This window comes from Cydia pomonella, chromosome 4 (assembly GCF_033807575.1).
Source record: "Cydia pomonella isolate Wapato2018A chromosome 4, ilCydPomo1, whole genome shotgun sequence".
Lineage (NCBI taxonomy): Eukaryota > Metazoa > Arthropoda > Insecta > Lepidoptera > Tortricidae > Cydia > Cydia pomonella.
The window spans coordinates 15912614-15927362 of NC_084706.1; the positions used below are offsets into that span (position 1 = coordinate 15912614).

General features: G+C 45.3%; 1 protein-coding gene across 1 annotated transcript in view; it reads left to right on the plus strand.

Moving 5' to 3' along the window:
• LOC133517150 (exportin-5) overlaps positions 1-11944 on the plus strand; it is a 63382-nt gene extending 51438 nt beyond the window's left edge. Inside the window, exons 18-22 of the mRNA XM_061850318.1 lie at positions 952-1100; positions 2120-2287; positions 6499-6702; positions 9452-9625; positions 11773-11944. Of these exons, the coding sequence (XP_061706302.1) occupies positions 952-1100; positions 2120-2287; positions 6499-6702; positions 9452-9625; positions 11773-11928 (851 nt within the window). The 3' untranslated portion in view covers positions 11929-11944. The remainder of the gene's footprint in view (positions 1-951; positions 1101-2119; positions 2288-6498; positions 6703-9451; positions 9626-11772) is intronic.
• Positions 11945-14749: the final 2805 nt, after the last annotated feature.

The window sequence follows — 14749 nt, forward strand, 5'->3', positions numbered from 1 at the left end:
TCCGAGGCTTTGCTCCGTGGTCGTTAGTGCTAGAAAGCTGAAATTCGGCATGGATATATAAATTAATAAAGCCGACAAAGTCGTACAATAAAATCTAAAAAAATATTTTTTTTAGGGTACCTCCCCTACACGTAAAGTGGGGGTGAATTTTTTGTTTTGCTCCAACCCTACAGTGTGGGGTATCGTTGGAAAGGTCTTTCAAAACTAATAGGGGTCTTCAACACATAGTTTTTGATAAAGTAAATATATTCGGAGATAATCGCTCCGAAAGAAAAAAAAATGTGTCCTCCTTCAGATGCCGAAAAAAATCGTGGAAGTAGTGCTTAAGAAAGACATTAAATGAAAACTATAGCGGACATGATCAGTTTAGCTGTTTTTCAGTTATCGCAAAAAGTTTCCCCTTCATAGTAAAAAGACTTACTTTAATTAGGTACTGATTATGCAAATTTGCCTATTTGTTTAACTGGCGTGAAAGGTACCGCTTCATCCCTTGGTTAACAATTTACTATACTTTAAGCTCCAGTTTAGCTTATTGTGACGGAAGAGTAACTACGGAACTCTACACTGAGCGTGGCCCGACATGCTCTTGGCCGGTTTTTTTAATTGAAGTGATTTGAAGAAAAACACATTTGAACACAAAATGTCACATTTAACCGCTTCCGCATATGTATATATGTATATATTTGAGTCCTTGAGTTCGCACGAAAAAACGTAGTGTTTCCAAAACTACATATCGACGTTTCATTTAATTGCGCCTATTTTTTAATAGTGTATTTAGACTCTTAATACTACTTCTTTTACATTATGTTTGTTTGATTTACACTATAAACCCACCATAAAGTACCAAAATATCAAAATTATCTCACAAGTTACATATTAGTTCCGCAATAAATACTCTGCACTAAAACTAGAAAAATTCTAAAGAACAACTTTTACTTTTAATATTTACAGTGTTAGTACATTTATCACAACGATGGGAATACATATCTTCCCTATACGAGTCCGGTAAGCTGGAGGAGGAGGGCAGCAACGAATCGCAGGAAGTCTTAGAAGATATGCTAGTCAGGCATCTGACGAGGGAACACCTTGAGGTGCTCAAGGTCAGTGCTAAAATATGCTGGTATTATGTATCCAAAGCTCATTTTTTTTATTAGTCTAATATGACATTTCATGTGTTGCCTGTGTTTTTACATCTCGTTAATGTAGATGTAAACAAAAAAACGTGTTTGTTGATATAAAGATAGAAAATCTGTAACACAATTGAGATATTTAGTGTCTTTCTAGCTATAATAGTACATTACGATACAAGTGCGAAAAATAGGAAATTCGAAACGAGTGGCGATAAATTAAAACACGACCGAAGGGAGTGTTTTAAATCGACACGAGTTGCGAATTACCTATTCGCACATGTATCGTACAACGTTTTACAGTACATATGGCCATTTAAATGTTCGACACAGTAACATAATATGCTACTTCTCGCACTAGTGCTATAAAGTAGCCCCATATGTACTGTAAAATATTTTTACAGTACATATGGTGCTACTTTACCGCGATAGTGCGAAAATTAGCATATTACGTTTCTGTGTCGAACATTTAAAGCGCCATATGTACTGTAAAACGTTGTACGATACATGTGCTCCCTTCGGTCGTGTTTTAATTTATCGCCACTCGTTTCGAATTTCCTATTTTTCGCACTTGTATCGTAATGTACTATTACAGTACATATGGTGCTACTTTACCCCACTAGTGCGAAAATTAGCATATTACGTTACTGTGTCGAACATTTAAAGGGCCATATGTACTGTAAAACGTTGTACGATACATGTGCGAATAGGTAATTTGCAACTCGTGTCGATTTAAAACACTCCCTTCGGTCGTGTTTTAATTTATCGCCACTCGTTTCGAATTTCCTCTTTTTCGCACTTGTATCGTAATGTACTAAGAGCTATTTATAATATATATTGAAGAGCATTTTGTCACATTAAAGTCATCAGTCACATATATTGAAGAGCATTTTGTCACATTAAAGTCACATAAAATGGCCATGTAATTTTGACTCTACTACATGTTGCGCATAAAGAATATGATGTAACATGTGGAATACGTTGTAATAAAGGTGTCACTAGTGGACGGCGGAGTGAGCCCGGAAGCCGTGGCGGGCGCAGGCGACATGGAGGACGACAGCCCGCCGCCCGCCAGCACACAGCGCGCGCCCGAGCAGGTGTCCGAGCTCGGCGCCATGGTGCTGGCCTCCCCCCGCGCTGGGCCCGCCGTGCTGCACACGGTACGTACTGTGGCCTCCTCCTGTACTACAAGTGTCACTAGTGGACATGGAGGACGACAGCCTGCCGCCCGCCAGCACACAGCGCGCGCCCGAGCAGGTGTCCGAGCTCGGCGCCATGGTGCTGGCCTCCCCCCGCGCTGGGCCCGCCGTGCTGCACACGGTACGTACTGTGGCCTCCTCCTGTACTACAAGTGTCACTAGTGGACATGGAGGACGACAGCCTGCCGCCCGCCAGCACACAGCGCGCGCCCGAGCAGGTGTCCGAGCTCGGCGCCATGGTGCTGGCCTCCCCCCGCGCTGGGCCCGCCGTGCTGCACACGGTACGTACTGTGGCCTCCTCCTGTACTACAAGTGTCACTAGTGGACATGGAGGACGACAGCCTGCCGCCCGCCAGCACACAGCGCGCGCCCGAGCAGGTGTCCGAGCTCGGCGCCATGGTGCTGGCCTCCCCCCGCGGTGGGCCCGCCGTGCTGCACACGGTACGTACTGTGGCCTCCTCCTGTACTACAAGTGTCACTAGTGGACATGGAGGACGACAGCCTGCCGCCCGCCAGCACACAGCGCGCGCCCGAGCAGGTGTCCGAGCTCGGCGCCATGGTGCTGGCCTCCCCCCGCGCTGGGCCCGCCGTGCTGCACACGGTACGTACTGTGGCCTCCTCCTGTACTACAAGTGTCACTAGTGGACATGGAGGACGACAGCCTGCCGCCCGCCAGCACACAGCGCGCGCCCGAGCAGGTGTCCGAGCTCGGCGCCATGGTGCTGGCCTCCCCCCGCGCTGGGCCCGCCGTGCTGCACACGGTACGTACTGTGGCCTCCTCCTGTACTACAAGTGTCACTAGTGGACATGGAGGACGACAGCCTGCCGCCCGCCAGCACACAGCGCGCGACCGAGCAGGTGTCCGAGCTCGGCGCCATGGTGCTGGCCTCCCCCCGCGCTGGCCCGCCGTGCTGCACACGGTACGTACTGTGGCCTCCTCCTGTACTACAAGTGTCACTAGTGGACATGGAGGACGACAGCCTGCCGCCCGCCAGCACACAGCGCGCGCCCGAGCAGGTGTCCGAGCTCGGCGCCATGGTGCTGGCCTCCCCCCGCGCTGGGCCCGCCGTGCTGCACACGGTACGTACTGTGGCCTCCTCCTGTACTACAAGTGTCACTAGTGGACATGGAGGACGACAGCCCGCCGCCCGCCAGCACACAGCGCGCGCCCGAGCAGGTGTCCGAGCTCGGCGCCATGGTGCTGGCATCCCCCCGCGCTGGGCCCGCCGTGCTGCACACGGTACGTACTGTGGCCTCCTCCTGTACTACAAGTGTCACTAGTGGACATGGAGGACGACAGCCCTCCGCCCGCCAGCACACAGCGCGCTCGGCGCCATTTATATTTATTATTATATCTACACTAGAAGAACTCATTTTTTATAGCGTAGATACGTGTTTCTTGTATTTTTTAGTCAAACACAATTTACACTATCCAATTCAGTATTTTCCGATCCTGCCTTTTTTACTTTTTTATCACTTTTAAGAGGCGTTTTTCTGTTATAGTATTTGTTATACAATACAGAGACATATATATATATATATATATTATGGAAGAATGGAGAAATACTTATGACACAGAGTTACGTAGCAATCTATTTATTGGGGAAATATTTTAGTGTAGAATTCCTTAAATTCTGTAAAGGAAAAACTCTGGAGAAACACTTTCGTTGCTTTATTTAGCCTATTCACGTAATTTTGAGTAGGCCCGTTTGAATAGCTCGATTGCAGTATGTCCTGTAGATCACCTGGTAATTTGTCAAAAATCCTAGGTCCAATATATAAGTAGTGTCTCTTAGCTGCAGCGCTGTTCTTAATTGGTATCTTATATTTACTTCTTGTGTTTCGAAGGTTTGCTGGGTTAACATTTAATACCATATCATCTATATGTCTTCCCATATACATAATTACTTGCCAGATGTATAGTTGCCGTGGTGCTAGCACTTTACTTAACCTATAGATTGCTTCAGTAGAAAAACGCCTTGGTTTTCTTTTAATAATTTTTAGAATTAGTTTCTGTGCAATTTCTATGTTTGCTATATTCTTTGCGCTACAGGCACCCCACGCTATGATTCCATACAAAAGTATAGTCTGGGTTAGGGCAAAATACACAGTTTCAAGTGTTCTCTGGTCAATTATATTTCGAAGTTCTAGAATGATATACGCGGTTTGTCTAATTTTATTAGCAATATGTTTGCAATGTAGATCCCATTTTAAGTTCTCATCAATATCAACACCTAGGTATTTTGTTGAGTGTACCTGATCAATTGTAGTGCATGTACAGGCAACGTCGGGAGTAGGACGACATTTATGAATTTTTAAACTGATGTTTTGCTTAGGTTGTCCTGTCTTGGTTAGCGAGAAGCATATGTAGTTAGTTTTTGAGATATTTAGACTCAATAAATTTCTCTCATACCAATTTTGTATTACTGATAAGCCCTCCGATGCTCTAAGACCTACTTCATCCCAAGATTTAGCCACAAAACTTATTACTGTGTCGTCAGCAAAACAAATACACTGGCATGTGTCTGATTGTAGTATTGAACTGAAATCGTTTAGGTAAATACTAAATAATATTGGGCCTAATACACTGCCTTGTGGCACGCCAAAGTCGATACTTTTGATTTCGCTGACAGTATTATCAATCTTTACAACTTGACTTCTATCAGACAAGTAACTTTCAAACCAGCGCAGCATTCTACCATTGATTCCATAAGCTTTTAGCTTTTTCAAGAGTATTTTATGCGAAATGGTATCAAAGGCTTTTGCCAGATCCACAAAAATTGAGAGTAAATTTTTATCAGTATGATCTACTACAAATTTTGTTAATTCAGCTACCGCATCACTCGTACTATGCCCTTTTCTAAAGCCGTGCTGATGCTCAAAGAGTATATTATTTTTATCTAGATAAGAGCATAGCCTTGCCTTTACAATTTTTTCAAAAATTTTTGAGAGACTTGATAAAAGAGATATGGGGCTTAGAAGCATTTTTGCTAAAAAACCACAAACAGCTACAAAATTAAAAACGCCTTAAGCGTGAACTGAATGGTTTTGACGTTTTTAGGGTTCCGTAGCCAAATGGCAAAAAACGGAACCCTTATAGATTCGTCATGTCCGTCTGTCTGTCCGATTCTGTCACAGCCACTTTTTTCCGAAACTATAAAAGCTATACTGTTCAAACTTGGTAAGTAGATGTATTCTATGAACCGCATTATGATGTTTACACAAAAATAGAAAAAAAACAATAAATTTTGGGGGTTCCCCATACTTAGAACTGAAACTCAAAAAATCTTTTTTCATCAAACCCATACGTGTGGGGTATCTATGGATAGGTCTTTAAAAATTATATTGAGGTTTCTAATATCATTTTTTTCTAAACTGAATAGTTTGCGCGAGAGACACTTCCAAAGTGGTAAAAAGTGTGTCCCCCCCCCCCCGTAACTTCTAAATAACAGAATGAAAAATCTACAAAAAATATATGATATACATTGCCATGCAAACTTCCACCGAAAATTGGTTCGAACGAGATCTAGTAAGTAGTTTTTTTTAATACGTCATAAAAATTAAAAGAAAAAAATTTTTTTCATCAAACCCATACGTGTGGCGGTATCTAAGGATAGGTCTTCAAAAATGATATTTTAGGTTTCTAATATCATTTTTTTCTAAACTGAATAGTTTGCGCGAGAGACACTTCCAAAGTGAAAAAAAGTGTGGGCCCCCCCCCCTGTAACTTCTAAAATAACGGAATGAAAAATCTAAAAAAAAATATATGATATACATTACCATGCAAACTTCCAACGAAAATTGGTTTGAACCAGATCTAGTAAGTAGTTTTTTTAATACGTCATAAATGGTACGGAACCCTTCATGGGCGAGTCCGACTCGCACTTGGCCGCTTTTTTTTAATGCAAGTAATTGGTCCTATAAATAACCTAATTTTATTTTTGAAGGAAAAAGTACTCGCACCAATGACAGGTGATGATAACAATGATCACCAATGACAGATGGTGATAACAATGAAACATTGTAGTAGTGGTGGTTCAGGTGCTACAGCTATTGCCTACTTTCCAGCTTGGTTTTAGACCATCTATTGCCACATTTCCGAACTGTGGCGTGAAAAGTTTGAGTAGTTTATCGCGGAGTGTAATGGACGATCAGTTTTGTGAACTTGTCAGGTGCTCCGCGCGCTAACGTGGCCGGACTCGACGTCGTCGCTGCGCGCCACGGCGCTGGCGTGGCCGGCGCTGCGCGCGGCGCTGGACGCGGGGCTGGTGGGCGAGGCCGAGGCCGGCGGCGCGCTGGCCGCCGTGCTGCAGGCGCTGCGCGCGCACGGCCAGCACGACGCCAACCAGGCCGCGCTGCTGGCGCTCGCCGTGCAGGTACCCGATGCCGTTGTAGCAGTACATTCCAAGATACAAGTACCAGCCGTAACTGCTGAGTAAAGCTTTTCGTATTTTCGAGTTCTTTAGGTTTTGGTACATTCGAGCAGCGACCGCTATGACGCTCAAAAGTGGTCGCTTTTTCAGTTTGTAATCTACCTGTTATGCACTCATGAATATACGTCGGGCTCCAGCGGGCATTTTCGTGGCATGTCAGAATGATAGGTAAGGTTCGCAAATCAATCAATTCACTTTCGAGTATTTGTACTTAGTATTTGGTACCTAGTATTTATATTGTGAAATTCCAAATATCATAGCAACTAACTGCGTTATTTATAAACGTACTTGGACTACACATAAGATTGGGAAAGATGGCGAACAAGTTCGTTTGGCTTTATCCGTCACTCATACAACTGCAGCTGTGAGAAAGGAACAAAACACAAATGAGTTAACTGGGCATGTCAAGTTCTATGAACACGGCTCTAAGGCTGTACGTTAGTTAGGTGTTTATTTTTTTTTATATCCTTTAAATTTTAAATAAAAATAAGATTGAATAGTCTGTGTTATATTTGATTTAATTTACATTCATGGTACACTTTAGCTGAAGACATGACACGTTTTAGCTTCGGCATCATCTGATTACTACGTTGGCGACTGGTTTTCCTTGTGCATCCGTGGTCTCATCAATGCTTAAATAAATATATTGATTTTTCAATGCCTCCCTTATTTCTTCTTTCGTTTCTTCGTACTTTCGGGAGGTATTTCTTACGTAAGTAACTTTCATGAGGCAAAGTAATATTCTCACCGTATTCTTGATTGATACATTTTTCTATAAATCCTCTAAAGTTTGGGTTCTGTAACTGAGCCCATGGGATATTACATTCAACTAAGAATTTCGTCAAATCTTCGTTAAATTGTATTTGCTTATCTTTTACCAGCCTGTATGAGAGCGAACCAAGATGTCTTTCAATATTGCATTTTTTGGGAATGATGTAACAATGACACAAATTACAAAATATTTTATAATTTTCAATACTAAAATTTATATCTTTATTGACCAGTTTCTCAAGAGTAGTAGTTTTTCTTGATTTGTGTGTTTTTGAAGATAGATGACGATCAACATTATATTTTTTTGGGTTTCATTACACACACACATTACTTTACTACTTTACACATTAAGCAATATATGTGACCTTTCTGTGACTTAAGTTCGGAGTGCTGTCGTAGTATCGTATCCATTGCAATACATAGATATGCAAATTAACAAATAAAGCAAATCTTTCTATTGATTAGACGGCACTCTACCAACAAATATAAGTATGAACAACAGTCATAATGACGCTTGTCAGCTATTTATTTGTTTTTTAAGTGGGCACTTCAGTTCGCTATCACTATCAGTCATCACTTCAAAGAGTATTTACACATTAAAGATGAATAAATGATAACGGGTAACTAATTTAATTAACTATGTTACAAATACTAGGTACATTATAATACTCGTAAGTTAAGATTTTTTTGTAAACCTTAGCTTGCCCTCAAACTGCCCCCTATAGTCCGACGTTTGCTTATGAAATAAATGAATACGCTCTAACGCTAACATGCCCCAAGGTGATCCATATCCAGCTATATTGGAAGTCTAGTTGAACTGGGTCTCGCCTATCATAATTATAAAAAATAACAAGCATTGAGATTCCGTGAACTAGCAATGCGAACGATTCGTTAGTTAAAGTAGCTACAGTTAAAATGCACACCCGTAGGAGGCGTTCTTCCGTCTTTTACTAGTCGTAGCTTCACTGTCCACATAAGATCCAAAAACCCAATAGGGTTGTTTCCATCTACAAATCTTAGGGCAGAATAGTATCCCAATAAATTCTTATGGATTATAAGAACATGTTAAACTACCCTTAGTGGACCTCTAATGAGCATATTTTTGTAAATATTGAATTTAAAATATCTTTTAACACACGTTACGTGACCTAAGTCGAAACGACATTGAAGATTCTGATGACGTCACAACTCACGGTTTGACACTGGGCTATAACCGCAAAAATCGAAGTTCGTCATTGCGGGTATTTTTCTCTGTCATTCTCATTACGTCTCAGTAAGAGTAAAAGAGAAAGATCCCCACAATATGCGATTTCCGGTTTTCGCGGTAGGCCCCCGTTGTCTGTTCTCAGTACAAAATTTAATTCTCAAGCCGTAGCCATTTTGGTGGTGGGCAATTAATTGAAGCTTCGATATCTGTACTAAAAATTAACATCATAGAAATGCTAATGGATAATGAATACTTTATGATATATAATAACTCAATTATTACAGAAAACATATTTTATTAGTTGGTTAAAAACCAATACACAGCTTGCCCATCACCTAAATGGCTACGGCTTGAGTATACATTTTTTTATTGAGAACAGATAACGGGGGGCCTTGGTGTTACGTGTGTATGAACCTATATACTTACTTTTTCTCTTTGGTATGTACATATTTGTGTCAAACCGTAAACTGTGATGTCATACAATTTTCAAAGAGCGTTTTGGGCGCGAAAGCATGAGTCAAAATATATTTTGTTAATTTAACATATTTAAAGCCGTTTTTAGGGTAAAAGTTAAATTTTAGGGCAACGTTTGGTTAATATAGAACGTATTACAAGCGTTTCAAAAAATTGGAAACATCCCAATTCATGAGCGAGTCTGTCAATTTGATCCCGGTCGAGAAAACGTCCGGGCCAAAGTGTGTGTCGGTATTGCAGGCGTACGAGACGCTGCGGCCGCGGTTCCCGCACGTGGCGGGCGTGCTGCGCGCCATCCCCGACGTGGACGCGCACGACCTGCGCCGCCTCGACGAGAAGCTCGCGCCCGCCAACGCCAAGCAGAATAAGATCGACAAGACCAAGCGCGACCTCTTCAAGAAGATCACGGCGAGGGTGAGTGCCGTTCCATCGGTCGTGTGACCCGTGCACCGAATAATCGGCACATTCTAAATGTATGTTCTTTATATCCCAAAATGTCGGCTGCACGATTGGCGGAAGCCGCAACCCCGTAACCTAAGAAGAATACGCACGAAAATCGCCATATCGGAATTTGGATTATCGCTTCCTTCCAGAAGCTACCAATAGTACATTGTGTAACGAGGGTAAGTGAAATTTTGGATACGAGCGAGGGAATTAAAGACCTGAGTTTGCAATATTCTTACCCCCGGAGTTACACACAATGTTTTTCATCACACTTGCGAAGAAACTAAAGAGCGTAGCCGTGTTTTCTTGGAAAAGCGGCCCTTTCACGAAATATTTACAGTATTTTTTTTATTGAGAGCCCTCGTGATAGGTATTATTTCTCGTAAGTTTCAGCTTCCTATCTCTGTTATTTTTTGAGCTAGTTTTTTTTTTATAAATAATAAAAAAATCCCACACTGGCTAATGGGATTTACGTTAAGTTTTGGTACGGTGATCTCTATATAGAATATATAGATACTCATATATTGTTTAAATAATATTTTATATTTCTTTAAAAAATCTTTAATAAATGTAGGAATTAAAACTTCGACTTTATTTTTTTTCTTGCTTTCTAGAAGAGCGACACCAATAGTTCTTCGTTACGTTATTGCTTATATAAAGTTCTACAATATATATATTTTTCTCCTAAATGGACGGCAACGTCGACTTTGCCGTTTAGAAAATAGGTCGCGAAATGCGTGGTTTATGGTCAATCAAAGATTAAAAAGTTAAAAAGATTGCAGTCTCGATTTCAGAACTGGAATGTTCCATACAAATTCCATTATTTGTCAAGTTCCAAACTTTTTAAAAGTTGAAATGGCCATATCAAATGAAGGCATAGGTCTATTTGGGTCTATTAAACAGCCAAACAGATGATCAATACATATTATTATAATGTTGGTACCGCGACTATTTAGGTGTCTCAAATAGTAACATATTGTTAATTGACCATTTGTAACACGTTTATCAACAACTATAAGGTTTATTTAAGGTTGACGTTGCTTGCAACTATTTGACAGATTGAAAAAAAGCGGCCAAGTGCGAGTCGGACTCGCCCATGTAGGGTTCCGTACCATTTATGACGTATTAAAAAAAAACTACTTACTAGATCTCGTTCAAACCAATTTTCGGTGGAAGTTTGCATGGTAATGTATATCATATATTTTTTTTAGATTTTTCATTCTGTTATTTTAGAAGTTACAGGGTGTCCCCCCCGGACACAATTTTTTTCACTTTGGAAGTGTCTCTCGCGCAAACTATTCAGTTTAGAAAAAAATTATATTAGAAACCTCAATATCATTTTTGAAGACCTATCCATAGATACCCCACACGTATGGGTTTGATGAAAAAATATTTTTTGAGTTTCAGTTCTAAGTATGGGGAACCCCCAAAATTTATTGTTTTTTTTCTATTTTTGTGTGAACATCTTAATGCGGTTCATAGAATACTTCCACTTACTAAGTTTGAACAGTATAGCTCTTATAGTTTCGGAAAAAAGTGGCTGTGACATAATCGGACAGACAGACGGATATGACGAATCTATAAGGGTTCCGTTTTTTGCCATTTGGCTACGCAACCCTAAAAAGGTGAAAAAGTTTTTTTTTTGCAAAAAGCCACTAACTTATCAAACCACCCTCGTATTCCCTAAGAACAGATGTGGCTATCTCTCATAATTTCTGGCTTCTCCATACTGACCGTTTTTGATTGATCATTCTGTATAAAATGATACTTGCCATTGTTGCCATAAATTTGGAATACAATCTGCCAGTATATCATTAATGATAAAGAGGTTGCAATATGCGTAATCTCTTTCGCGATTAAATTATCTGGTATGGGTATACGTACCTTATCCTTTATTTTTCTATTTTCTAGTATGAAGTACCAACTGGATTATTTTGAAAAAAAAAAATATTGTGGATCTTTAAATAAGCAATAACGTAAAGAAGAACTGTTCTTCATTGAGCCAACATCATAAACAAGTCTGCAAAAAATGAGAACTACCGAATTTGACGCAAACGAACCCCCTTACAAAAGGCGACAAAGTTACTGGATTAAATCTTCGTATTTTGTAATCGTAGCTGATCGGGCGCAACGTGGGGCAGCTATTTAAGAAGGAGGTGTACATCCTGGACCTGCCGCACATGAGCGGCGCGCGCCGCGAGCCGCCGCGCAGCGCGCTGGACGCGCCGGGCGGCGCCGGCCTGGCCGGCCTGTTCGCGCCCGCGCCCACCTAGCCGCGCCGCCGCTCCGCGAGCCGCCGCGTAGCGCGCTGGACGCGCCGGGCGGCGCCGGCCTGGCCGGCCTGTTCGCGCCCGCGCCCACCTAGCCGCGCCGCCGCTCCGCGAGCCGCCGCGTAGCGCGCTGGATGCGCCGGGCGGCGCCGGCTTGGCCGGCCTGTTCGCGCCCGCGCCCACCTAGCCGCGCCGCCGCTCCGCGAGCCGCCGCGTAGCGCGCTGGATGCGCCGGGCGGCGCCGGCCTGGCCGGCCTGTTCGCGCCCGCGCCCACCTAGCCGCGCCGCCGCTCCGCGAGCCGCCGCGTAGCGCGCTGGACGCGCCGGGCGGCGCCGGCCTGGCCGGCCTGTTCGCGCCCGCGCCCACCTAGCCGCGCCGCCGCTCCGCGAGCCGCCGCGTAGCGCGCTGGATGCGCCGGGCGGCGCCGGCCTGGCCGGCCTGTTCGCGCCCGCGCCCCCCTAGCCGCGCCGCCGCTCCGCGAGCCGCCGCGTAGCGCGCTGGATGCGCCGGGCGGCGCCGGCCTGGCCGGCCTGTTCGCGCCCGCGCCCACCTAGCCGCGCCGCCGCTCCGCGAGCCGCCGCGCAGCGCGCTGGACGCGCCGGGCGGCGCCGGCCTGGCCGGCCTGTTCGCGCCCGCGCCCACCTAGCCGCGCCGCCGCTCCGCGAGCCGCCGCGCAGCGCGCTGGACGCGCCGGGCGGCGCCGGCCTGGCCGGCCTGTTCGCGCCCGCGCCCACCTAGCCGCGCCGCCGCTCCGCCGAGCCGCCGCGCAGCGCGCTGGACGCGCCGGGCGGCGCCGGCCTGGCCGGCCTGTTCGCGCCCGCGCCCACCTAGCCGCGCCGCCGCTCCGCGAGCCGCCGCGCAGCGCGCTGGACGCGCCGGGCGGCGCCGGCCTGGCCGGCCTGTTCGCGCCCGCGCCCACCTAGCCGCGCCGCCGCTCCGCGAGCCGCCGCGCAGCGCGCTGGACGCGCCGGGCGGCGCCGGCCTGGCCGGCCTGTTCGCGCCCGCGCCCACCTAGCCGCGCCGCCGCTCCGCGAGCCGCCGCGCAGCGCGCTGGACGCGCCGGGCGGCGCCGGCCTGGCCGGCCTGTTCGCGCCCGCGCCCACCTAGCCGCGCCGCCGCTCCGCGAGCCGCCGCGCAGCGCGCTGGACGCGCCGGGCGGCGCCGGCCTGGCCGGCCTGTTCGCGCCCGCGCCCACCTAGCCGCGCCGCCGCTCCGCGAGCCGCCGCGCAGCGCGCTGGACGCGCCGGGCGGCGCCGGCCTGGCCGGCCTGTTCGCGCCCGCGCCCACCTAGCCGCGCCGCCGCTCCGGCCCTCCCAGCCGCCGCCGACCGCTCCGAAGACCGGCGTCGCGTACTGTCTCTCCCGCAACAGTGGGAATGACAAGCTCTACGACCCTCTCCTCATTTTGGTTTGCGGATTACATAGCTCCCCCGTGGAGGCATATTTATTTCAATTTTCGGGGGTACGCCGCGCGTGATATGGATCTTATGTACTCGTAGCTTTTTCTGTAGTGATCGTCGAAGCGTTAAAAAGAGATGAGTGAAACGCTATCGGAAAGTTGTGATAACACCGTTGGCCGGCCCGACCGTTTGTACATCTCTAAGGACTTTACTGGCTAGCGAACTGTAATTATTTTGAAATTGCTGGTAGGTGTTGATTAGAGAAATCCGGCTATACGATAGAAGCACGATGAATTTCATTATACTTTGCGTTACGTTTGCGACTAGAATTATGAATATGTATAATGAAAGGAAAAGACACTAGCCTAAACGATACTATTATTGCATGCGACGCGAAAGCATATGGCATTGTACAGGTTGATTCACGAAAGTTGGCACGAATGGAACGAACGAAACTTTCATTGTATGAGTGACACCTGTATAGGTACACAGTCTGAGCTACCATTTTATTGGTTCACTCATTCATTCCATTCGTGCCAGCTCTTGTGAATCGACCTGTACCGATTAGGGGTCATCCATTAATTACATCACACGAATTTCTAGGTTTTTTGATCCCCTCCGTGTCACAATTGCCAAACCCTAAAAATATGCTAGAATAAATTTGATGACAGATAAGGCACAAGGCAGTTGAGACAGTTTGTACAGATGCGGGACTAGGCAGTTGACGGGTACAAAAATTGAAGACCCTCTGGCAATTGACAGGACTGGTACGGATCAGGCACTAGGCGTCCCAAGGGTTAAACGAATAAAAACGATTATCGTACAAAAAAAATTGTGATTTAACTGTGCAGCGAATTTAAAATTTTTGGTTACTGTTAAGGTGACGTCACAAAGTTTGTGACTCCCCCCTCCCCTTTGACACAAAGTGTCACATTTTCTTGCCCCCTCCCTCCCCCTAAACGTGTGATGTAATTAATGGATGACCCCTTATAACGCGCGAGTTGCCGTGTTGGCCCATAGGTGCTTGATTAAACTGACTAATTGTAAAAAAAGTGATGTTCCTAAAGAATGACTACGTGAGATTTATTGCGAGTTTCACCGCTACTTGCCAACAATTTTGCACAAGTGTCAAACGTTCATCCTTAGGTACTTTACCTGCAGGCGAAAGACGAACACAGCTATTGCATGACCGTGACAATAAACCAGCGATACAAGTCCAAATCCCGTGTGATACGTTTCTTGTTGTTGCTTTTATCCGTTTTTGGCATAGTTACTTCATTTGAACGTATGAATGTATTATATACTGATTATGAAAACCAGGAGAATGTATGCATTAGACGTGTGACAAATGGGTCCCCTGTTTGTAATTTTAATTTCTGATGATTATTGATGTAAATAAATGTAACTATGAATTTCAATCAGTA